We start from the raw sequence: 26,078 nt of genomic DNA, 5'->3' as shown, positions 1-26,078 counted from the left end.
CACAGCCATTGGAAGGTGAAGTGAATGACCCTTGACCCCTCGCAGCAGAGCAACCCAAGAAGGATTTCAGGAGGGATCAAGCAGATACTCCTGGGCCAGCAAGGACCCATTCAGAGCAGCTATCAAGCCATGGAGCGGGTTGCAGCCTTTCCAGAAGCATGAAAACATTGGTCGCTATTTTACAATACTTGAGCGAATAGCATGGGCATGTCACTGGCCACAGAGGGAATGGGGACATTATCTCATCCCTCTCCTCACTGGGAAAGCATGGTTAGCCTTCATCACCGTGGAAATGGTGCTAGGAAGCTATTAACTGTGCAAAGGTGAAATGCACCCTGAACCCTGAGCTATGCACCTGGGTCTTGGAGGATAGCCCCACAACATCCAGCTGGAGTGACAGCGTCGTTACAGCACGGCCCACATCAGGAGAGTACCCAGGCCTCCTCGGGGCGTGTTATCCCCATGGTAACGACCCACACCAACTTTATGATACTTTTTTAGTACCGTCGTTTTATGATGAGCGATGTTGCACAGGAAATCCGCCACACCCCTGTTAGCAAGCCTAAGCCTCACCTGGACTGGTTCATAAACCGCAGACGGAGCTTCACCACACACACACACACACACCATTTATGGCGTTATACTGTAGGTGTCAAAAAAGCCCAACTTTCTCGAGGACACTGCAGTCCAACGCTGCCCAGACGGATCTCCACAGGTCTACACACACCGCCCAGACAGAGCTCCACAGGTCTACACACACCGCCCAGACAGAGCTCCACAGGTCTACACACACGGCCAGACAGAGCTCCACAGGTCTTCACACACGGCCAGACAGAGCTCCACACTTCGACACAAACCGCGCCTCCGCTCGGTCGTGACGTCAGACTACCTCGGACAAGGTCTGACGTCACGAACAGAACGCCAACTGCGTTCTGCAGAGTGGAACAATCACCTAGTGTTTTGGGGAGAAGGGCAAAATATAAGGATTCAACCCTTGATTTCCCTAAATTGTGTATTTATTTCAATAACAGTGATAAAATAGCATAGATAACTGTTCACGATTATATAAGAGAAATGACCATGTTTAAAACAAAAGCGAAAGGTTTTGGGTTCACCGACTCATTATTGAAGCCGGAGTCAGACATAAGGAAGGGTATAAGGTAGGGGAAGAAAGACATGGTAGGAGGAACTAGGTTTTTATGTTTTCTGTTTCTGTTTTTAAACCAGAACCAAAAGGCAACAAAGCTATTCATTGTCCCAAGCAATTTTGTAGGGCTTCAGAATCAGGATAGATCCCTTAAGCATGTCGGCTTTAGGTGTCTCTCGGCAAAGATAGAAGAGGTTAGAGGCCAGGAAAGGTTTGTAATGAAGAGGGAGCCATTGTTCCATCTAACTGCCAGGTCCCCATCGTGAAAGCCACAGTCCTTTATTTAAGCCATTCTGTAGCCTGGGCAGGTCATTAAGGGCCTTCCCCAAAATGATCAGTATGTTGGGGATTTGTGAGGTAAAGACTAGCCGATACTATCCCCAGACTGCCCTGTTGAGTGCTTTGGGGGTTGGGGATGGGGATGGGAGGGATGTGACCAAGAGGGAAACACAGACTCTTTGCTACTTTTCATCTTGACATTGGTACCATCTGCAGAACAATGACTTACTTCCGGTCAAATAATTATAAACGATAGCTTGACAGATATAATGTTCAAACCTTTTATAATCGCAATTTACTGGCAGACATTACCTGGTTGCTCGGTTTCATGAATGCACTTTGTAGGAAGCAGCGCCCGATATTTTCGCATATAGAGCGAAGACGTCACCGAGTGATTCAAATTGAAGGGGTGCGCTACAATGAGTTTGGTTTCTTGCAACTAATTAAATCTTTTTTTTTTTTTTATTACTATGGTTATTGGGATTGTGACTTATGTTTATTAAATTATTAAAGCATTTGTCTGAAATTAATAATTTATTTATTTTGCCTGTGCATAGGTGATTTTGTTTGACTCACCTGTGGGACACCAATAGACTCAGGACCATTGGTAGATGTGTAGAAAAGGACACTAAATATGAATTGTTGTTGGGCATTTGGTTTTGCCGAACGATATGCCAAAAGGTCAGGGACGGACAGTATACTGAAGTTTGTGTTCTGAAAGCTAGAAGTTAAAACCGGAGTTGAGTGCATGGTGAATATATTTTTTATTGTTTTTTTGGTTACCATTTTCTTATTTTTGATTACAAACTGGGATAAAACAAATATAATTCCTCATCTGGAGCTCAACTTTATCCTGCTTATTCGACCAAATGGCAAGGTGATGTAACAGTAAATCATGCATTTTCTATAATTTTATATAAAAATGTAGCAAGGTAACCGTTATCTGAACATTGATGCAGATCAGTTCACATCCCATTCAAGTAAAATAATGCTGCTTGCACCTTGTAAACATTTGTTGTTCTTTAGTCACTAAACCTTCTGATGAGCCCACCCCAGACCCAGTTAACTGTTTCACTATCTTCAGTTGTGCTCTGCTGATGGGAGCTTTTGTAAACTCTGGGTGGATATCGTCCCCTGGCCACACTCCAAGTCTAGTACATTTGAGTAACGATGTTACCAAAAAAAATCCAAACCCTAGCCTTTATTTGCAGCATACCCACTCAACGTCCATTCCTATAAACCCACAATTGCATTATGCCAACCATCATCAAGGTTTGTCTGTGTTAATACAATTAATGGCATAATCCAAGAAATAAAAAAAGTCCATAAAAATCCAAGTTCCAGCAGTTGCCAGAACTCAATATTTGACTCATTGTTGAATTTAGCATCTTTCAAAGCATTGTGAGCACATGGAAGAAATGCTGTATTTTCTCACTGCAGTGTAACCATCGCTATACATGGGCAACTCCAAGCGGTTCTCATCAGCATTATGAACTGCTACTGAGCCTGCGACGCATGAGAGAGGCTGGCTTGCTCTCTGTGTCTTCAGAGTCACTCTCACAGTCCCTCTGTGGAAAAGGCGATAAGGCATTCTCAGTATGGCGCGTTCAACAAAACATTACCACATAAGACACCTACTATCCAGTTTGATACACAAGCATGGGCCCGAAAGGTACAGAAATACTTTTTGATGTTGCAAACATTACGACAAAAAACTTGAGTAAAAAAATGTCTCCAGTTCTTCCAACGTCTTGTGATCCTATTGTGCGTAGACAATAACATGTATAAAATTCAATGGTATAATAGAGTATCAGACAACGACATATGTTCTCGCACAATCTCTGGTATTCATGGTAATACAAATCCATTAGTATTAACTTCATAATTCCTCGATAAAAAATCCATTAAGGGATCATTAATCATCTGATCTGATCAATTACAAATAGCATAAAATGCTCACCAGTTCTGCATTTGCCGCTGAACTTAGAAGTTGCAAGCGCATAAAACGGTTGCACATCCACACCATGTTGAACGACATCTAGAGAAATAGTGAGAGTGATATAAAGAGACAAAATCAAAGAGTTTATTGAGAGTAGAAGAGGGTTGTACTTTGTCTCCCACCATGTTGTACCAACTGGCGCTTGGGGAAGCGAAAAAGATATTAAACAGCATTGAAGCCAGATATGACATTTATCAGGAAGCAAACAAATGTTTGAATGCAATCATTTCACAAATCACTATGAGGAGTTCTTGCTTGTAATGAGAAACACTGACCATTATAGTATCAATGTTTAAAGGTCAGGTCAATATTTCAACATGTTTTAATAGTTAAGAAATTAATTATGAATTCACTGGCGAGAATAGTTCTTGAAAAACAATATCTGAAAGTCCATCTACACTTCATACCACTCACTTTCCATTTCCTCTTGGCGTTGAACTTCTTGAAATTCTTCATGTTTATCGAGGAACGATTTCTATTAGCCATCTGCTTTCGTGTCATAGGCTGGAAAAGAGAGTTATGTTTGTGGTTCATGTCGGCTTACATGTAGATGACATTGTTATGACATTAAAGATCAAGCAGTCAATACCAAAACCCTGTATGCACTCAATACAATTTGTTTGTTTGTAGCAATTCATTTAACCCCATAGGAATAAATGAGGTCAATTTTTACCTTAATCCACTGATGAATTAGACATTCTTCAGCTGTCATTCTTTCACTGCAATGAACCATCAGAAAAAGACAAAAAAAAAGTAAAACAATGTGTCATAGTTACACAATAGATAGGGTTAGGCTTAGGTATGATAGATAGCACATGAACTTTGATGATGTTTCATAATGATGAATGAATGTGCTTTTATAATGATTATTGTACTAGTTATTTTATTTAACAAGTGAAAAGATACATTTATTCTACTACAGTTTTATCACATTAAATGAGCTAAGGTGCTTGAAATAAATCCTGATGTTTTACTGATAACCAGGTATCTTCAAAAGTGTTTTCAGTAGTTACCGCAAACACCCAAATGTGTCCGGCGGAGACATGAACAATGGAATTAATGACAAAATGCCCAGACCCATCAACAGTTACCCCTATTAATGGGGTTGTTGAATCCGGAGTGCTGTTCTGCCACTGGAAGCCTGCTGGGTAGTTCCCTTGTTCCACCTAGCTAAGTGCCAGGTTGTCCCTGAGCAATACACCTTACCCTTATGCGTTCTCTCACTGGGGTATGAAACGGTGTATGAATGTGTGACTTTGAGGCACTAATTGTCAAGTTCTACGAATGGCCAAAGGTTAGGGAAAATACAACATCAATGTGGGACATAGTTGCAAGGAACTCAAGTAGCACCAAAAAATACCAGGACCAGAGTTTGAGTCCCATGGTGGTGACCTCTGTAGTTTGCCAGCATCAGTGCAACTCGGCCCACAATCCGTTACATCTGAAGTGAGTTTAACATTGACAGCAGACTCATAAAAGTTTGTTTCAAGCTTCACGTTGTGTCCACTCTACTATGGTAAATGTGACTTACATTGGATCCATTACCAAAAGTTTCTTGATGAAATCTTTGGCCGATTCACTCGTCATGCTGAAAACGTGCTCGGGAAACTCAAACTTCATGGCGATGATGTTCTTCAGAGTCTCCTCATCTGTGTTATCTTGAAATGGTGACAGACCACTTAATCTAGTGAGCAAGAAGAAGAGAAACCAAGAATGAATGAACGTGTGAAACTGCCTAGAAAAATTTAGAATAGTTTCTTCAGTCACTACATTTCGGTTGAGTTTGAGTTGAACAGAAATATCCGCGGCTCGACACCAACTACAAAAGGAAATGCAGGCTGACTTTCAACAATTTTCCCAATTGCTCAACAAAATCTGCTAGTTGAACAATACCAATTTAAGAGCAACACCACGTATCATGACTTCATGGCTTCAATGGTACTAGAATGAATGTGTTAGTGCGCGAAGTAACAACTTACAGTATGTAAGTAATCACGCCAATGCTCCTACAAGAAAAGAGACAAATGTTCATGAGCAATTTCCCCTTCACTGTGAAATAAAGAAAGAACAGATAGCTCTATTGGCAACAAAACTGCTGAAAAATAATAGTAAGAATATATGTTTGGGCACACCCACACTTTTTTTTGTGAGCTTGATAAAATGATATCAGAAATGATTAGAAATGTACCGAGAATGACAAATAACATTGTTAGGCAGTGGAAGGACTGCTGCTGAAATAGAAAGGGTTAGGGAAGTGATATCATGCACTTAACTGCCGAAGCATTACATGGTAGGATAATTATTTTACCACATGTCCGTCGCTGTGCTCAGAGGACTGTAGTTTATCACCTCGGGCGCTGTGAAGAGAATACAACAGGGGCTTTAGAAAGAGACCGATACATTTATATGTCTTCTGAAGCAATTTCTTGACTTATTTCCAAACGAGTCAGTTATTCAACCTGATAAAGTTTGCCAAACTTGTCTGCCAGACAGTTTTCTAACGTTCCACTCTGCTCCAAACGTTGGAGGCATTGTTTTGCAACATCAAAATGCCTTTTTCACACACAGCAAGGTGTGTGTGTGGATGTGTGGAATACTTTCTGGTCGTAACCATCTCTTCTGCCCTCTCTCTACAAGAGTACAATCTTGACTAGGCTTGAATGCCTGTGCCAGCCTTCCTCAAGTTCAAGTAAAGCCAAGACCCTAAACAACTTATTTTAGATGGAAAGTTAAGTATTTGGCTACAAAGCAGTGATATTGATTGATCCTGATCCTAAAAACTCAACGCCCAATGTTTTAAAAGCATAGTCCACATTTGGAATCAAACTGACTCGAGATTGAAATTGAAAATGATTGATTTAATTGTTAATTGTTCACTAGTTATTTGCAGTTTTTAGTGAACATGTAAAGTCAATCATACCAGTCCCACCAAAACAGTATTGACACTTACGAATGTATTGTGGGGTTCCACACATACTCTTGTACTCCTCTCCTTGCTTGAACTGGTGGGCCAATCCAAAATCAATGAGCTTGATAGTTGGGTTTGCAACATCTTTGTCTGACAGCATAATGTTCTCCGGCTGTGTGGACAGAACAATAAATCTTCAGGGGGAAAAATCGAATAGATATTAGGTAGTCCCTTCTCTGAGTCACTAATAACTAACCTCTCAGAATAGAGACACCTGGATGTGAATATACCAACGTCAACAAATTAAACGTGAATCACCACGATGTTCGGAGCTCATTGCGTGCAAAACCAGCTGGACATTTCCATTGGCTCACCTTGAGGTCAAAGTGAGCGATGTGTTTGCTGTGCATGAAGCCCACCCCCTCCAGGATCTGCTTCAGGAAGGCAATGGCCTCGCTCTCCGTCACGTTGTCCTTGGCGGCGATGAAGTCGAAAAGCTCCCCGCCACTGATGCTGAAGAGATGGAATAGAAGAAATTGATCCATCATTGAAAACGTGTTGTCCTTTTGTGTCACTGAAGGCACAACAGAAGAGATGGAATAATATACATGTTAGGTTTCAATCATATATGACAGAATACAGGAATCTTACAGGAAAGGAAAGAATGTGCAACGATAGACAAAAACTTTTGGTTTTAAACCACCAAAGACAATTGTTGTGATTGAGTTCTTCACTTTGCTCTGAAAGCATGTGTATTATTTCATAGCTATTCATTGATACACTGCAAAGCGTCCTAACAAAAAGCATCATTAAGAAGATTAGAAGCATAATACTTAACAAGTTATAGCATTAAACATGACATTGACAAACTACAGTAGCAGACTACAGAAAAAAAAGTTAAATGCAATTGTTAATATTAGTTTATTAGAATATACCTTTTTCTTTCAGCCACCCACATACATATGTCAAATACAGTTCATACAGTGTAGTGCAATAAGTAATCAGTGTAATCTGTAATCAGTGTGCTCTCTCTCCAGCACCCTCAGAGTGGAGCTGCTGCTTGAAGGACACAACAGATGATCCAAAACAAACGTGCGTTTTTCATTACAGATCTAATATTTTCAAAGGCTGTGATGCATGACAGCAGTGACAGATGTGTAGACACAGCAACAGAAGACGTGGTGACGTCACCTTTTGTCTGACCATGTCCTTTTTTTCCCATTCAAATAACAGTGTGTGAGAATGTAGCCGATTGTGACGCCTCAATCGTATGGTTACGTATCGAATGAAAGAGTTGATAAGCAAAATTGTAATAATAACGTTGAAAAAGGATGAAAATAACAGCGCTCGTCAAATATCCCCACTCACAGCTCCACGATGAGCACCATCTCGGCGCGGCACTCGAACACGTCCTTGAGGGCCATGATGCTGGGGTGCGTCAGGGCCTGCAGCAGCTCCACCTCGCGCTCCACCGCGCTCCGCTCCACGCCCAGCCGGCTGCCCGCGCTCTTGCGGGTCTTGATGAACTTCCCGGCCCACTGGGCTCCTGTGGACCGCTCGGTCACCTGTCGCACCTGCCCAAAGTGTCCGCTGTGTGGGGCGGGGGCAGAGTGGATCAGCACGGTTACTGTACGCACATCACATGTGTCCATAGATACAAGACTGTTTGTCCATGACTGTCAGATTGTAGCGTTGTTGGGGAACGTGAGAGAAGATCAATATTTGTGATGTGTGACACAATGATTAAGTAGTTAATGCAGAAGTTATAAGGGAAAAATCTATCTGCATAATAGTGATGCTGATATTGATGTGTTGCAAGGGCATCTTTTTGTTCAACGAGACAAAATAAGCATTTTTTACCCCTTCTTTATATTTGATAATATTATAGAAGGCTTTGTTGGTCATCCATGAGCCATAATTCCCAATTAGGAAACGTTGTTCTAAAGAATGTTGTTGGAGGAACATATTTTCATGCACGCCAACATTCAGGTTACCTGCCAAGAACAACGCCGATATCATAAAGGTCTGCAACATTCTCATGTTTGAACGCCATGCTGACGCCGCTTGTTCCGACTCCCGTTGATCTTTGGTGGACTTTAAAGATCTCCAAACTTAGCACCCATCAATCTTGAACCTAGAAAAACCGAAGGCATTTTTATAAGTCAAGAGATGCACCCAAAATACCTATCTTCAAGGGAAATATGTCAGTGCGTACACAATAAAACAACAACAACATGAAACAAGTTATGCAACAACAACTTCAATAATATGAATGTAGAGTTAGCACAGAGAGCGTAGCAATAGAAGGAAAAACCGTAACCATCTTTATGAAACAAAAAGATTAACAGAAATTTGCACGGCAGGTTGCATATGAACAATGCATATTTTGAAATCAATTGCTCAAAAAGCACAATCAGACTGTTATATTCAAAACCCAAAATTAAATATCTAGATGCTCATACGAGTCTAGATGATTTGTCCAAGACTACTCATTTGACCTATTACTACTCATTTGACCTATCGTGATAGTCTAGCAACAAATTGAAGACCTGACATTGTTCATGTTTGAATCGCATGGCTTGTGTTTATTCTGGTTTCATAATTTTAAATGGACATGAATTTGAAAGGTTGGTTCCTTTTCTCAAACTTTCTTCTATCCTATCCGGATTTAATAACTCCTGCTGCCGTTTATAACGTTTGGATTTTGACAGTTGATGAGGTAGGAAGTGTCAGATCCTCTGAGAGCAGATTGCCACAACCATCATTTTAGTTCTGTTTTAAGCATGGTCTCTGAGGAGTCAGGGGTGAAGACATCTAATCAACATTGCTACTTATTATTATTTATACCTTGTCTTTTCCTTAAATGACAAACCAGAGCTGCTTTCTCATCACCATTTAAATAAAGCCTTTATAAACGGCAATAAGATGACATTTTATAATTACATGTAGGATAGCAGCTATGAACCTTTCAAACTGGCCAACAGAATCAAGATGCAGATGGTATATCACGAGGGCCAACTGGAGAGATGATGGAGACACTAACTCCAAACTGAGAGCTCTAGAAACCATTCATCCTCATCTCCCCATCTGGCAACAGTCCTCCTTTTCTGTAGAAACTGTCAATACCACTCTCAGGAAGCATCCTGATTCCTGTCACACAGTGTCTGGAGGCCTATCCACTGCTAGCTTGGTTGAGCCTTCAAGGCAATCCCTTGCCATTCTCAAGAACAATGACAGAGCAGATCCTGTACTGATCCATAAGTATCAACAATAACTGATTTGTAACATATACCCTGCTTTGGGAATCATCTAAACCATCCAACCTATGGAACCACAATTCCTGAGAACTTTCTGTGAGACAGTCACAGCACAAAGACATCCTGGTTATCACGGACCGCTTTACAAACCAAATTTGTCATGCAAATGAGGGATCAAAATGCCAGCCCAATGGCCAAATCTCAAAGTTGTACCGCATCAATATCGATCAAGGCTGTGATTTCAAATCCCACACTATCAAGGAGCTACGTGCTTTAGCTTGCAAAGGTAAAGTGAGTCCATACCTTCAAAACATCTTAGGTGTTTCAATGGATCCCTCTAGGCTTTCTTCGCGCCCTACCAAAGTGAAAGTGGAAAGAGCATGTAAACCCACTATCTCATGCATAGTATACCAATGCAATCACTAATGAAGTCACAGGTTTCCTGCCATAATAGCTCATGTCCAACATCAACGTCAACATCCTACTCAGGTTGCACTCTGTCCTCTCACTCACAGTGTATTAAGAACCTCAAGGGTCCATGCTAGGGATGCAACGATTATAGATTCTGATGGTACGATAACAGTTTGAGAAATAACCACGCTTTATGGGTTTGACCAGTATTATGCATTCAATTATTTCACAACGCTACGGATGGATTAAATCACATGAGCATTCTTTAATTATAGGTTTAATTGTGTTCAAGACAACATTTCTATTTCTTCATATATATTTTTAATTTGATTGATCATATGTTACATCTGGCATGAGAAAATCCTTCCTATTTTAGTTGTTTGATGTTTGTTTAGCTCAACCATTGTTCAGCTGATGTAGCATAGCCCCCCTCAAACATTAATGCCGCTCTCATGAAAGCATGTCATTGTTTTTCCTGTTGTAAATAGGCATGTCCTGCAGAGAACCACAATAAAGAAACATACAACCCTAGCAATGATCTTTTAAATCCACGTCTCCTTACTCATCAAAATAATTGGATTTGATCACGCATATTTCTGATACACATACCCCTCGCCACCCGTGGCACACTAACAATGTAACAACCGTGAATACCTAATCCATTTCTTCACTATCCGGAGAACATTTAGATTATGGCTGGTTGAAAACAACTGGTTACCTTCGTATTTGCCAACCCAATTTGGCCCTGAAAGTCCAACATAATGGCCATATGGTCAAAACATCCCGCTTTGATCGAGTTCTGCATCACAGCCTGAAACACCCACTCCTCGCTCCAATGCTTTAACTTGTAGAGATTTTTTATTTATTTTGTTGACATCCACATTAAAAACCTCTACATCACAGATAGTGAACATAAACAATAAGGCCATGCGCTGGATAGGATCGATCCAACATCATCACCGCCCAGTTGAGGAAGGCGTTCCACAACCAAAGTTCGATTTCAGAGCCTGATTGGACTCTGGGGCTGGGTAAGGCTCCACACCTGTTGCACACTGAGTAATCAGTGGGCCCTCTCCACAAACACTCAGGAAGAGTTTTCCGAGATGGCAACATAGAACATCTGGCCAATCAAATCAATCAAGACCGGATTCACCATCACATCATCAGCAAACCGGATTCAACATCCCCACACTCAGCCCAGGTGAATTCTATTGGGCTCTTCCAGACAAAGGACACAGGGTGGTGATGTTGGATACGGTTTATTGTAAAGCTTTGTTGATCATGCTACATGGCCTGGTCATTGTGGCCAAAGAAATACTTGCCAAAGTGATAACCATAAAAAAATATCACAAACACTTGAAGAAAGGCCACGTCCATCTCCCTCCTCCTGTCGTCCTGCTGCCACCGAACCCCTCCCTTCGCTCCCCCAGCCCATGGGCCACCCCAATGGGCCTCTTCAAGCCTGTGTCATCTCAGAAGACCAAATATCCATCAATATGAAATTTTGAGAAAAGAGCTTGTAAAAACCTGGTGAAAAAATGAGTAAAATATCTTTAGAATTATTATGATAAAAGATTTGCTATTTGTCTTCAGTTACAATGGACCCTAACAAAGGACTTCTGTGGCTTCCTAATTTCAGTAATGGCTGCCATCTGGTCGGGGAGGGGACAGGGTGTGCTATGGAGCAAGGCGGGGCCATACAAGCTCTTTAGGGAGGGAGAGAGTGAGGTGGGTGTGCATTTTAAAGTGTTTCCGTTTGGCCAAAGTAACACAATCATTTGTGCGTGCGGGTCTTAAATGCCTCTAGCATCTACTTGGAGATTGGCAAGCTCAGCAGGGCATCAGAACACCTTTTTATCTGTTGGACTTCCTAATGCCAGCGGTGTGGAATGTATCATTCAGGGGATTGAGTAAATGAAGCATTTTCAAAGTGCTGCATATTGAATCCCAGTGAAGATCATCTTTGTCTAAACTGACTCTTTGTGTTTGATCCTATGGATTATGATGTTCTCATCTGACAAACCTCACAGAACACTTGTTGAGAGTTATTGTAGCAAATAATAACACAATTGAATACATGTTTTTCTTTAGCATAATAATAATCACAGAATGTTATTTATTTTCAAGAAACAAGGGCAATATAGAGGGAACCTTTTTTAGTGCGACACCAGATAAGATTTAAAAAAATGCAGGGATGTTACTCAAATATTCTATAGCAATGAGGATAATGCAACAACAGCTAATTATCACCTAAACTTCTTTCTCCATTTTAGAGAGCTCTCAGGAACAGAGTCAGCCATATATCCAGACAGACATGTGGCACCATTCTGCCAGCAAGACTCTACATCCTTTGGGCCACTTCTTTGCAAGGTATATGTGCAATGGATCCCTTGACTCTGACTTTGTGTGACAGCTACAGCCCTGTACGGATTGGACTATATTCTGTAGTTTGCAGAGCTATTTCTAACTGGGGGAGGACTGAATGTCAGCACAAATGTGGATAAATACTAAATAAGAATAAAACATTGAGCATGGAGATTGCTTGGCAACTAACAAGAATATCAGGTTAGCTTTTTCGTATTGCAAAGATTATTATTACCTTATAAGGTATGTTCTTAAGGGACTCAACTGACACAGTTGAGTGTCTATTGTTCTCTATTGTTTTATTGTTTTATTGTCCTAGAAAACATTTTCGACATATGCAGAGCATCTGGAAATGCATGCCAAAGCCCGGGAAAACAGGAAATGGACCATGAAGACTGTGTGTGTGCGAGTGTGCGAGTATGTAATTGTTAATATTAATATTTAATTATATACTGATTACATTCTATATATATCTATGGCACCACCTGTAGTTTGTGGTTCCCCTGGATTTTTGCTGGGAGGCCACCCCAGGAGCTGGACCATGGATGCCCTTCCGGCTCCAGTACTCCATCCTACCCCACAACTAACTGTCTTTCACCTGGTCTTAAACCCAGGTAGAAGCACATATCTCTGTGTGTGTCTGGCGGACATCTATGGACATCTAAAGCTCCATATGGACCACACTGAGCTGCTCAAGGAAAGGTATCTCCCTTCCACAAGCGCTTAATCAGTATTGATAACTCTGGAGGACCAGCTGTCCTTTGCTGCCAACCTCACAGCGACCCCCCGTTCCGAAAGTTACAAGCTGTTCAACATCAGGAGGATGTTGCTCGCCCAGAAGGCAGCTCAGGGTACGGTGCAGGCTCTGGTCCTCTCACACCTTGACTGCTGCTGCAACTCCCTTCTGGCATGTTTGAACTGCATGCCTGCCCAACGGCTCGCTACTCCCTCAATACGCGAGAACCCCAGCAGACGCTCCACTGGATCTCCATAGCATGCGGCCCTTGAGCCACAATGATGGGACGAGCTCGCCGCTGACCCCTGGACGGCTCAATACCTACCCTACCCCATCTTCCACGCAGGCTGAAAACTCATCTGGTTAGACTGCATCTTAGTGAATGAAAATAAATCTTATCTCTCTCTATCTCCATCTCTTGTTTTCTTGCGTTTTTATGTCGTAGCACTTAAAGGCAATTGCTTTGCCAATTTCTTGAAGTTGCGCTTCCACTTTTTTTATGATGCATCGGCATCCTCAATGTTAGCTAGACTTACTGTCACCTTGTACAAAAAGCTTCTGCTAAATAAATGTAATGATTAATAATTTTCTGTTGCTGTTTTAAAGGATATTGCTAGTGAGGTAAATTAAATCAGACTGTTACTGTAATTTTGGAAATGTTCCTGTTCAGAGATTAAATGTAGGCTATCTAGCTTTTCCTAAAGCATTAGATTGAGTGTCCCAGGATGTAATGCAGAACTTGTTCCAACGGTTACAAACCATGACGTTTACATAGCACTGTTAATAGTGAAACCGGTTAATAATGAAACCGGTTAATCGCTGCATCCTAAATGCACGCTACAGGAGAATGCTGCTCTGCTTCCTCCTTTTTTGTAATGAAAAATAAATTCCTACTAATTGAATAACAAGGTCATCATTTTATCCCATATAGGTCAGCTTAGCTCAGGAGGTAGGTGTCTTGTAACCGAAAGGTTGCTAGTTCAATCCCCAGCTCCTCCTTGCTAAGTGTCGATGTGGTTGACTCTGCCGTCGGTCTGTCAATGTATGTATTAACCGATGTAAGTCGCTTTGGATAAAAGCGTCTGCCAAATGCCCTAATTGTAATTATAGAGGCCTTGCCTTGAACTTCATAAATGTACCACAAGCAACTGGTCCATTAGTCAATTCCTTTCCGTAATTGACTAATTTTCTTATATATTTGTTAATTTGTTATAATAATAATTCTCATATCTTAGCTTTTATTTTAACAGGGAGGACAAATGTGTTAATTAACCAACCAGATCAATACAATATCATACTGTCTATTGCCTTACTTGCCAACCTAATGGAGATGCAGATGACTTGGTTTTACCTTGAGTTCACACCTTTTCTGCTATAAGTGTTGATGAAGTAGACTCTACGGTTTCTTGAATTCCAGCAAACATCCAACCTCTGCAAGAGAGAGAATAATACGCAAATCAACAGAAGCAAGACAGCTACTACAGTTGTACCATAAAATCGACTCAAATCACTGTCAAACAACTTTTTTGCACTATAATAACCGATAAAAAGGGGAACAATTCATCATTTGGAGTCCAGAAGGGGAATTGGCTTGGTTGGCATTTACTTCCGTTAGCCGCTTCCATTGACTTCAGAGTGACGGCTAGTAGCCGCTAGCTCCTGTTCATGTAAGGGTGATACAGTTTTCATTACTTGCATCACAGGCGAAATTATATTATCCGCTGCTTCTTGCTGGGTAGTCCTTGCGGATTGTAACCTATAGATATACATAGGGATGCAATATCTTTGTTTGTAGAGAAACTACAATCTTGTGTAGTTACTGGCACTCATTTTGAAAAAGCAAGTATTCGGAATACATTGGAAATCAAATGAACAGTGTATTCCCCTCACACGAACACGAGCTAGGCTACTCTCCCTGCTAGTCAATGGATGAGGCTAATGGAAAGAAAAAGTCTCGTCTGATTCTGGGTAAGACAGACAAATGGCAATTTACAGATATGTCTTAGTTCACCTTTAACAAACATTAATGAAAAGGAAAATCGTACAGATTGCCAATTTAAGTCCCTATATCCTGCTTTTTTTTTTTTCCAAAATGCAAATAAGTGATTGTTCGACAGAAATTGTAGTCTAATTTGTCTGAGGCTTGGTATTTGGGCCCTGTTTGCGTTGCTATGGGTGTTAGACACATAGATTGTTTAAAATAGAAAGACTTTCCATGTGTGTGAATTTTTGGCGTATACAAGTAAGAACAGATAGTGCAAGTGAACTCTCACACATAACAGAGATAGTGCAAGATAATGCTAAAGATACAGACTGTTGGTTTGCAGACACTTCTTATCACCGGCGGCGGCGAGGCACTAACATTTAGTAGCTTCCTTAAAAGTTTTAATCTTAGTGTTCTATGAATGCCAGGTCATTGTAGTAGCATCTTTGTGAACATTTGGTTTGGTTCCGCTTATACTGCATGAGTAAACTCAACAGTAGCTTAGAAATGGTAATGCTCCATGATTAAACATTGTTGCACACGTTTTTGTCAAACAGCCATATGTATCATCATCGCTCAAAGATTTGCTCCCGATATCAGAACCATATCTACCATATTTGATTCGATCAGGTAGCACATGAAAAATAAGTAGTCCAGATTTGGACTACTCATCAATTTCAAAGCTATCATTTGGAATTAAATAAAAAGGTGTTGACTGAGAAGACACATTGTTTCTCTGATATAAAGAGTGTTTCATTTCGACATCGACAGTAACCCCAAAATGATTGTCATTGTGATGTCAAGGTTCACAAAATAAGTAAAAAAACCGGTCATATTATGGTCGGATAAAGCTTGGATTCTTGGATTTAGCAATGCCTTGGTCCATGTTTTACACCAATTGGGAAAAAAATAACATACAGTATGTATATACTGTATATAGCTCAATCAATAGTGGATATCTTTCACTGCCTTTAAACGTGGCAGGCGACCACTGCTGCAAAATTTTGTTTTCGTCAACTGATCCTTTTGTAAATTGGTTAAATTGGTAAAACAAATAAAAAAAATTAAAAAAATTGCTAAACAACACATCAGTGGCATTTGGATCCACTCATCATTCCGAGATCGACTTGGTTACGGCAGAGCTTCATGCATCCTAAAGGTTTCCGAACAAGCACAGATTCCAAAGGATGAGAGTAGGCCTTCTTCCAACTTCCAACTGGGATTAAAGCTGTGGGGCAAGGCAAGGGCCATATGATGCCAATACCAACCACTCACAGACCCCCGAGGGCTTGGTATTAGCATCATATGGCCCGCCGCCCTTCCCTCACAGCCCAACATGTCCCCCAGAGAGCCACAGGCCTGGGCTCCGCCCCACTGTAAGTTGAGGACAGCTCTTCCCTGACCTCCCGCCCCTCCCTGCCAGTCCCCGTCTCTGTCCCCCACTTTCAGTGGATCTATGTGTATTCAGCCTCATTCTTTTATTGATCTTTATTCCTGCCTGACACCTGTATCTATCCTATTGATGTGTATTTAACCTCATCGTATTGACTCTGACATTTTTTAGCAATAGCTAGCGATGGACGTCCCAGTAGAAGTAGAAGTCCCATCCTCAATGTGCAAAATTGCGTTTGACTGCGCTGAAACCTCAATCAATGGTGTAGCTCTGTTGAAGGCTAAAGTAGACCATTAAAATGCAGTGTTTCCCCCAGTACTGTGTTGTTAAGGCGGCCGCCTTAACAAGAATAGGGACCCACCTTGACGACCAATCTATATTAAAAAAAATAATACATATATGCATACTTTTTTTTTTATTTATAAATATTTTTTAATTATGATGCATTGACAAAGTTGAAAACTCTCATAGGGAAAGAAAACATACTTCCATCAGGCGTAAAAAAATAAAGATCAATAATGCATCAGTAATACTGTTACAACAATGGTCGTGCCATAAGGCTTTTTGAATGGAATTGAAACGGAGACCCCCCCCCCCCGCTCCTTGACCACCTTGACTAAGACATTTTCTGGGGGAAACACTGAAATGGTTGTGTGAAGTAACAGAAACTATGTCCACATCTTCCTAGTCGGCCACTATTGACATAACCACTCCTTTCTTATTAGACTGATTGAACTAAAGGCGAGTGCATATCCACGGGGTTCCTACAGTGAGTGTTCAGCCAGGGCAGCGTCTGACCCCATGTGGACCCTAAGCCACATCCTTTTAATCACTTCCTATCTATAATGTATTTCCATTTTATTTTTGTTTTGGGACTGTGTGTGTCAGTACTACGTCAGTGTCAAGCCGTGGCCGGCGCTGCTGATTCAAATTGAATCTGACCAGTAAACATTTGGCAGTGAAAGGTGTGGAGATTTCACACAAAAAATATCCATGCATAAATTCAGCTCATCCCTGTCTACGCACATCCAGCATTTGATTTATGCCTCCCTAACATTTACAGATGAGAGAAAACGTCGATGTTTTTAAAACTAGAGGGTTTATACTATGCCCTGATGCTTATGGAGATGCTCCTATTTCAATAAGGTATGCAATATAACCAATGGCAGGGACTTTTGATAACTTTTTTAGCAAACATAATGTCAACCAGGACCTCTGAAAATACATAATCTGAAGAGCCACTAACCAGCGACTGAGATCCTCATCCTCACCTAATGAAGGAAAGCATGAATGGCTTTGGATTGCAAGAATTCAACGAAGCCCCTTCGTGAACATTTTAAGAGGAACTGCATGTTGCTGTTCGGTTTGAGCTTCACACACAGGTTGTCATGGCTAACACCTTTAAACAATGGTTTGCGGTATGGTGTAGCTTTGCGTGACTGAAACTGAAACTGCACACACCACACATCATTTTTGTTGAGCAAGTCACGTTATTTATTTTAATTCATTTCACTTTACTGGCAATATACTTATGAAACCCCCTCATCCTAAACCCCAAAGTGAAAGTTTAAAACAAACCTCAAAATCACAACAAGTAAGATGGAGCCCCTCCTAGCTAGAAATAGTTAAAATAAATGTGTAAAGCAAACGACCTTAGCTCAGCTGGCTGGCGGGCGTGAGAGAGGGCTTTAGGGAGCGGGAATGGCAAAATTATTGAAAACAAAAGGAAAAAAAAGATATCGGCTGGCCAGCACAATGTATTAGTTATAGAATGTGATTTTATATTTAAATCCCTACCGATAAGCAATGACTCCCGATATGTCCAGGTTATTTTAAGCTATGAGTTGAAATGTTACACAGTGTGACACATTCGTTGTTGTGTGCCAGCACAACAATCCTTTAGTTATGGGGTCCTAAATCAAAAGGTAAAGTACATTCTAAAATAGGTCAAATGTTCTTAAACATATCACACACGTTTGAAGTGTGTGTGTGGGTGTATGCAGAACTATAATCCTTTTCCTGAAAACAATCCTTCAGATGAGCTAGAAAGGAGAGAAAAAAGAGGGGAGGAAGAAAGAAGAAAGGCCGGGAAAGCAAAGAGCGAGAGTAGAGGATGAAAAGTTGTGAGCATGGCTGACTGTGAAACCATTAAGCCCTTAAGTCAATGGCTCTGTTGTGAGCTACGTTGGGCGTTTTGTGTACTGATCCACCTTTCAGTGGGTGTGTCCTGTAGCCCAAAATCAACTAATTTAAACTGTCCATACATGACCTTATCCATGCCACATGGAGATGGGTCTCTCATGTATACCCTGTATGTATGCCTCTGGAGTTAATGTATGATCTGTGATCCTACCAAGAGTCCCTCGATGTGGCCCCACTCCTGCTACTATGCTGTGGTGTATATAAACACAAACAATAACTATTGGAGTTAACACCCTAAAGCTGTTTTGCATGACTGCCTTGCATATTTAGGAGCAAGGCCAGCCAGTCAGGAGGTGACTCCTCCTTGCTAGAAAAAATTACACAGAAGGCCAATCTACACAATGAATATATTATAGGAACTCTCAATATAGCTTGTTTTCGTCTTGTGTATACACGACCGTTTAAAACACATCCCTTGATGTACCAACAAGTGACGACACTGACAGTACGTCGATCCTCTTTAGCACGTATACCGACAAAGACTTTAGAGAGCACATACAAAATGTGGCAATATATGTCAATAAATGCAAAGATCTATTAAAAATATTTGAGATGCAATGGAGAGAATGGATTCTCGTGCACAATGATAGTAAACTCAGGTAAAGGATATCTAAAATGCCATGGGCGCCTGTGTTATGCGCCCCCCAGCGGCGCACAGCGTCATTACACTATCTTAAGATGAGTAACAGTGGCGTAAGGAAGAGATACTGTACAAATACATGTTTAAAATGTAGTACAAAAATCGTGTTCATGAGGATTTTGGTGGCAGGGCCCTACCCGGATAACATACAGGTTAAACTAAGGGCATCAAGGCAGATCGGGGGAATATCACAAATATCCTGAATTGCCAGACTGTTTTGAAAGAGATCAGCTGCGACGTGACATAACGGAGTGCTGATGAAAAAGGGCTAATCTCAACGTGTCTTCAGTCTTAAACCTTGTTGTGCCAGAGTGGGTAATGTGAACACAACTAAAGTAGGTAGACATGGTAAAGAAGTGTAGGTGTGAGCGGTACAGGAAGTCCCCAGACTCGTCTGGACTTGCAAAGCGTCGCCGCCGTTGAAACATTTCCCAAGATTAGGGAGGCGCACGATCCAGTTCTTAGATCTTACGCTATCTGAAGAACCGCAAAATCACCATGCCATGCGATTAGGCGAACGCAACAGTCTGCCCTGAAGTGACCCCAGCTGAGAACCGTCCACGGGGAGAGATCGTACTCACCAACAACACGACTCGCCGGAATGCATGACTGCAGGTGATGCGGTCCTCACTGGATAGTGTCAGATCCTCTTCCACTCACTAAGTCGTCACGCTTCAGTACACGCACCTCGGATCTAGTCCTGGTCGATTCGTCGTTGCTTAAAATATACACATGTTAAGTCTGAGTTGGAATGCGGATAGAATTTGGTCCGAGAAAACAGCCTTCCAGTTTATAACATGCTGCAATCGCTTCTCTAAAGGAACCTCCCCTTCATAGGCAGCATCTAACTTCTCCAGTGACGTAGACTGGTTCTCCACGAACAAACCTGTTTGTGAACCCATCACTCAACGCCTACCACAGAATTATCACGATGGTGTAACTAATGGAATGCGGTTTTCGATTGATTCATAGTTAATGTGGACACAACGCCACCAAAGTAGGTTTCAGAATGCCATTCACAAGTCTGCATGAAAATAAACTAAGGACTACTACTTATACTACTACTACTTAGCCATTATATTACGGTTCGATGCATTTATTTTATGCCATATCAAATGTAAGCCCACTTGACCGAATCCCCCTTTGACCTTGAAACAAAAGTGGTTCTCTGTACCCATCACCAACTCACTGCCAATCGTTTGGTTCAAGAAACATACAAGTCGAATACCTTTTCTTCCAAAAAAACAACTTTAATTCTCTTTTGAGGTTTCATTTCACACAGAAAATCCTGTACAAGAAATAACCAGAGTTCAAAAAGTATACTAATGTCAATGTAGCGTTGAAATGTGAATTGCAAAGGTGAAGGCCAGCCCAATATCCTGATAGCTTCTGGTTCCCGGCTTCTGGATGTTGATGGGTTTCCGGGGAGGTCGCCACAATAACAGTTAGGAAAAGTGAACAATTTTCCTACTTGTGAAGATGTAAAACGTGCTTGTTCCGTGTGCTTTTGTAAGCTCATACACAACTTCCCTATCATAGTCAAAACCCTGATGCCCTCTGAAAGTTGAATCACTTTTTTGTTTTAACCCCAATATGGGTAAATTAGAAATGAAAAAAAATAAAATTGACGCCTTAAGATCTGTATCCCCAATCCCAACCCCCTCCACCCCCCCACCCCCCATTCCGACCCCTGCAGTGCGCTCAGTTCTTCTTGGACTTTGGGGAGTCGTACTTCCTCTTGCTGGAGTACCAGAGGAGCAGCGGGATGCCGATGGAGGGAAGGGTCATCACGCCGAACGCAGCCCAGTCCACCTGGAGAGCAAACACCGGAATCAGACCCCGAGCTGGGTGATAACAGGTGGGTCACGGAGCCGCGACACCGACGACCACGCGTTTACAGTGCACCACTTACATAGTGAGGGGAGAAGCGCCGGTCGAACTCCCTCTGAGCCAGGATGCCTCCCTGCCCCGGGGCGCTGGTGTAGCCCACCTGAGAGGGGGGGGGGGCCAGGAGACACGGGGTTAGAGACCAACCCCCAAACATGAGGCACAGCAGGGGCTCTGCTCAAACACTCTATTCACATCGCCCATTAAGTTTGCATGTTAGTGTGTCTGTCACTGAACAAGGCCAGGTTATTGAGAGACAAAATAGACAACACGTCACAATAAGGCGTTTCAAATGCCCACAGATTCTGGGCATCAGTTTTGGAGAGGTGGACGTAACGTTGTTAATGTATGCATGATTTTAATATTGTATTTTTAGACTGTACTCAAATCAGTGAAAAATATAGACTTAACCCTTAGTTTTAAAAACGAGAAGCTTTTTCTTCATAGGAAATCCCCAAATTCCAGTTTGCCTTTCTGCGTCGGCATGTTGTAACGTGATTTTGTGCGCCCGTATAAAATGCACGTGAATAGCGCAGTGACTGCGACAGCTCATTGCAAGCGCTCTATCCAAAATGAAAAAGGAATCGCAGAAGCATTGTTCTGGCTACAGCTAAAGAGCATGCTGACCAATGATCAGCTTTTGATGATCTTTCCTATCGGTATACCAGATGTTTCCGCCGACAGAAATAGAAAACAAGTGAATCTTGTTTTCTTTGCAGCCACGCATGGCAAAAAGCCAATTCTACTACCCACAAACTTCTCCAGCCTTCCAAAACGACAAAGCAAACACAGAAAACGTGGCTGTAAAATCAAACAGTCTCATTAATGTGCCGCTGATATTTTCTAATTGACGCTCACCAGAACTTGGCAGTGGGGCTGTGCCGGCTTTGTAATTATTGTCCGACTGGTGGTGATCCACAGTCACAAACCCCTAACCGTCACCACTGCCATCGACCAAAAGATCTCCTCTCCTCAAAAGGAGCTCTCTGTTTACCCGTTGCCCTCAACGCTCCCGAACCGGAGGCGGAGGAGAGGCGTGCTTGTGTTGCATATTTGGCCTTTTGGTTATTCAGAGCTTGGGAAAAGCCTACTCGTTGCTTTAACTGCATAGCGAATTTCGAATACCTAATAAGAAAACGTTCTATAACTGTGAGCAGTGAACATATTGAACTGGAATGTCCCCATTTGTTTCTGTCGGAGCAGCTACAGCAGGGAGGTTACTGAAGTTCACCTGAACCTGCACCAAAACAAGCATGAGGAACCTCATTGGCTGAGAGCCAATCCTATTCAAGGTTCAGATAAAATCCCAGGAACGCTGTTTGAACACATTATTGACCGACCAGGGGGTTTCCCCAGACCCGGTGCGATACCCTGATGAGTAGAGGTTAGATGGTCTCCATCTAAATAGTCCCACAAAGAGGTAGGTCCGGTCCCACAGAATAACTCATCTCAAATACATTGAGCTTACCACAACTTGTCCTCCCTCCTGGGCCAGGTAGCTCACGGTTGCAGATGTGAAGTTGAAATAGCCAGCCTTCAAGGGGCGCAGCACCACCGTGTGAGAGACATTGCTAGCTCTGGGGATCCAAGAGTTAAGGTCGCAACACTGTCAATGTGTAAAATGTGCCACATAACAAAATACTGCATTTTTAATCACACACCCTTAATGGAATAATCATTAATTACCATATAAAATGTACTAGAACTTTGACTTTTAGGCCCAGATGTATAACTTTCAAGCATTACGGATAACCTGACAAGTGTCAATATAAAACCGTAATTAATTACACCTCTGGATTCTATTTTTTTGATCAGGTTACCATTACAAAGCAGCAGTGGCAAACACTAGAAACATGAATGACATTCCACTAAAACAAGAGTCCTATAAATCCAGGCACAAGCCAACGCTGGCTAGCCGCCACGGTCTAATAAATCCTGTTAATATTGTAGGGATGTCCGTTTGAGTCATTTTAAGGATACGGAGCAATCCGGTCCCATTTGACATTCAGCATCCCAGAGACGATCCCGAAGTCCTCAGGGGGGAAAGAGTCGTCGGAGAGCTCCACCTCCAGGGCAGCACTGGAGATACACAATCACAGGACAGGTGAGACATGTAGCCGGAGGACGGAGTTAGAACACAGCCGACGTCTGATTGGTTCAAACCAAGTCAAATGACACACATATTGGATCGCTAGACATGGGAGTGAGTGATGTAAAGTGAGTGTATGTTTAAAGGTTCTCCCAAGGCGAACGCCTTGGGAGAACCTTTAAACATACACTCACTTTACACCCGCAGAGAAGGGCGGCGTGGTTGGACTATTGGATAGAATAATTATTCTGGGCAGAAGGTTCTGGGTCGGTTCCCCAAATATCCCACGGCTGCACGTCAATGACCTGTATCTCCTGTATTCACAAGTCACCAGGATTAAAGTAGGGCTGCAACCATCCGGTTGTTATAAGCCCTTAGCCTTCACCGATTTCTTCTAATGGTGAAATTTTTATTAATGTGGAATTTGGAGTATCATTGTGTGCCGATTATATAAGGGTTCGTAATTTCATCGATTTATGTACATTTGGTTAATTTGTTGAGCAAAAGGAAATTGTGTTGTTCCTTTAAAATAAAAGACCATGTAAACACACCGAGCACTAAGGAGTTTAGTTTGGACTAATAAATAGTGGCGCCACAGTTTTCTGACCGTGTCAGTAAATTAAGTCGTAAAAGCACCCTGAATAAATACATTTCTGTTTACTTAGGGAAAGAGGTCAAACAGATATCATTGACTGTATAGATAAGCCACTCCCACCACCGATTGAATCCAATAAATAATCAAATGTAATAGTTTTGCCTATGATAAAAAATCGGCACAAAAGGAGGAAAGGACCCTTAGGCCTTTCTCGGTCCTCTACCAGGAGGAAGTGTTTGTGGTGACCAAGCTGTGAACAACAAATAATGAGTTGGACCGTCCCATGTTCATTATCGTATGTGTTAATGGTTGAACTGAACTTAATGGTTGAACTAATTTACAGTGCGTGTCTGGGCTGTTTATGACAACGGTGCGATCGGCAATATACATGTGTACATGGGAGATGCTGAAATTTGTACTTCTTGCCTCCTGTGATGTGGCGTAGGCATATAAACCAGACATACGCAATGCTCATAGGGTATCACTTTAAAGTCTGCAGGTCTTGCGTTAGGATTTTAGGTCAAAGGCTTTCAGTTAGACGACTCCAGCCCATGCAACTGTTAATCAACATATTAGCATCTTGGGTTCATTCATCAACGTAGCATATTGGTTGCATTCATTGTTTACTGGGATTATAAACAGCAGAAAACACTTTGATAAAGTCTTGATTTCAAGAAAGCCTTTGCTTCACTGTGTTGACATTAAAATACTTTGGCTGCAATCGTCTGGTTACATTTCAAATTGATCAGCCGATCTAGTGTATTGGGCGTATATTGGCCAATGATCATTGGCAACTCATGAATAACTGAATGTAATATTGGTTACAAGTCAAGATTGATAATATATATTTTGTTTATTGCTAAACTAAGGAGCTGGACAACGGCCCATTTGCCAACGCTGTTACCTTGTGCCAACGTTGAAGATGTTGTATTGCAGAGTCAGGTCTCTGCCCTCCACAGCGTAGCGGTTCAGCAGCGACTTGGACGCCAGGAGCCGGGCTCCCTCCTCCCCGGTCCCGAGGCCGAGCACGGCCAGCAGGGCAAAGATGCACAGTGTCTTCATCTGTAGTAGGACATATGGATGACACGTTTTATAAAAGACGGGATTCAATCGAATCGCATTATAATCGACAAAAAATAAGTATCTAAATTCTTGTTTCACTTTGTCTTACTCAAACCACACTTAACATTAACCATCATGTGGAAGGTTTTTCAATCTGAGTAGACCCGTGAACTCGGAGGAGTACGTGTACATACATACCGGTACGTACCAAGTGACTAAAGTCAACCAGTTGGTCTGAAGTTTTACTTTTAATAAAATGCAGCGTGACTTCCAAACTGAATACTTCTTAAAGAAAAGCACGACTATTATGAGGATTGTTTTTGTTTCTGATCCATGTCACACTCAAGCTTGGTCACTACGCTTACGTGTACAAGACTGGCCTACGCTGAATGCTCTCATTCTAATCCAAAATAGATAATACACAACAACCTTCCACGCATATTCCTGCTCGTTGTTTCCACCCAATGCCGAACATTGCTAACATTTCAACCACAGACAAATACATTATATTCAACCCCACTCTTAGATATACATACCGTTCACGAAGGCTCTTCCTTTCAGTCAAATCTGAGAAGAACTAAACCGACGCATGCGTACAACGCTACATCCCCTGTCTAGGCTGACGTGGAAAACGCAGAACGTCTCCAAGGCCGAAACAGCGCCCCCAGTGCCCTGGAGACGGGGCCCTTATAATATGTCCATGGGCCCTTACCTTACGCCACAATGACAATATATATTAGTCTTTGTCATTGCCACAATGTGAAGACCCTTGACTCACAGACATCCAGCGGCAGACTTTTTGATAATATCGATATAATAGATATTATAGTTAATAGTGGTTAATATAAGTGTACCTACACAATTCAGTGAAGGAGCGGATTTTACAACATTAAGGCATTTTCATTGTATTGTTATTCAATGAATTAAACTTTGTAAAGGCATGAATGTTTAGTTTGATGTTTTTACGTCTGCTATATGTTCCCATAGCTTTTTTCATTCAGATGGTTGACTAATTTTCTACAACAACAAATAGGCGATAGCCTACCATGCATGAACAAATACCATAGAGTCAGTAATATCCAAGCATATGGCAATGAAGGCCCTTCCATTTTGGTTCAGAGGGAT

The 26,078-nt window shown here is 41.8% G+C and overlaps 2 protein-coding genes across 4 annotated transcripts; both read right to left on the bottom strand.

The window, feature by feature from the left end:
* Nucleotides 1–1,277: 1,277 nt before the first annotated feature.
* si:dkey-240h12.4 (death-associated protein kinase 2) lies at nucleotides 1,278–20,446 on the bottom strand. 3 transcript variants are annotated; one of them, XM_056582503.1, is made up of 14 exons: nucleotides 19,902–20,446; nucleotides 14,453–14,532; nucleotides 9,894–9,945; nucleotides 8,328–8,467; nucleotides 7,702–7,923; nucleotides 6,708–6,846; nucleotides 6,376–6,505; nucleotides 5,734–5,782; nucleotides 5,405–5,431; nucleotides 4,957–5,109; nucleotides 4,099–4,144; nucleotides 3,840–3,929; nucleotides 3,387–3,464; nucleotides 1,278–2,994 (listed from the first exon to the last, which is right to left on the bottom strand). In XM_056582503.1, the coding sequence occupies exons 4-14, from the start codon at nucleotides 8,384–8,386 to the stop codon at nucleotides 2,914–2,916; spliced, it is 1,074 nt and encodes a 357-aa protein (XP_056438478.1). In that variant the 5' UTR covers nucleotides 8,387–8,467; nucleotides 9,894–9,945; nucleotides 14,453–14,532; nucleotides 19,902–20,446; the 3' UTR covers nucleotides 1,278–2,913. The 3 variants fall into 3 exon arrangements, with proteins under 3 accessions (XP_056438478.1, XP_056438476.1, XP_056438475.1); XM_056582500.1 differs by lacking the exon at nucleotides 9,894–9,945 and having other exon boundaries at nucleotides 1,279–2,994; XM_056582501.1 differs by lacking the exons at nucleotides 9,894–9,945; nucleotides 14,453–14,532.
* Nucleotides 20,447–20,552: 106 nt separating this feature from the next.
* ssr2 (signal sequence receptor, beta) lies at nucleotides 20,553–25,572 on the bottom strand. The gene is made up of 6 exons (XM_056582504.1): nucleotides 25,490–25,572; nucleotides 24,796–24,953; nucleotides 23,188–23,286; nucleotides 22,676–22,784; nucleotides 21,233–21,310; nucleotides 20,553–21,132 (listed from the first exon to the last, which is right to left on the bottom strand). Exons 2-6 carry the CDS (start codon nucleotides 24,951–24,953, stop codon nucleotides 21,022–21,024), a joined length of 555 nt encoding a protein of 184 aa, XP_056438479.1. The 5' UTR covers nucleotides 25,490–25,572; the 3' UTR covers nucleotides 20,553–21,021.
* Between the last annotated feature and the right edge of the window lie 506 nt (nucleotides 25,573–26,078).

Source organism: Gadus chalcogrammus, chromosome 22 (genome assembly GCF_026213295.1).
Source record: "Gadus chalcogrammus isolate NIFS_2021 chromosome 22, NIFS_Gcha_1.0, whole genome shotgun sequence".
Classification (NCBI taxonomy): Eukaryota; Metazoa; Chordata; class Actinopteri; order Gadiformes; family Gadidae; genus Gadus; species Gadus chalcogrammus.
This window is presented reverse-complemented; position numbering and strand designations above follow the sequence as displayed.

What these genes read in the sequence shown, in the direction of transcription:
- ssr2 (XM_056582504.1), bottom strand. Translation starts at nt 24,953, where the DNA reads ATGAAGACACTGTGCATCTTTGCCCTGCTGGCCGTGCTCGGCCTCGGG. An exon ending in AAATGGGACCGGATTGCTCC is followed by an intron (nt 22,785 to 23,187) that starts GTATCCTTAAAA and finishes TTGGATCCCCAG; the next exon opens with AGCTAGCAATGTCTCTCACA. An exon ending in AGGAGGGAGGACAAGTTGTG is followed by an intron (nt 21,311 to 22,675) that starts GTAAGCTCAATG and finishes CCCCCCTCTCAG; the next exon opens with GTGGGCTACACCAGCGCCCC.
- si:dkey-240h12.4 (XM_056582503.1), bottom strand. Translation starts at nt 8,386, where the DNA reads ATGGCGTTCAAACATGAGAATGTTGCAGACCTTTATGATATCGGCGTT. An exon ending in TAATTCATCAGTGGATTAAG is followed by an intron (nt 3,930 to 4,098) that starts GTAAAAATTGAC and finishes TCTCTTTTCCAG; the next exon opens with CCTATGACACGAAAGCAGAT. An exon ending in CAGCGGCAAATGCAGAACTG is followed by an intron (nt 2,995 to 3,386) that starts GTGAGCATTTTA and finishes CCTTTTCCACAG; the next exon opens with AGGGACTGTGAGAGTGACTC.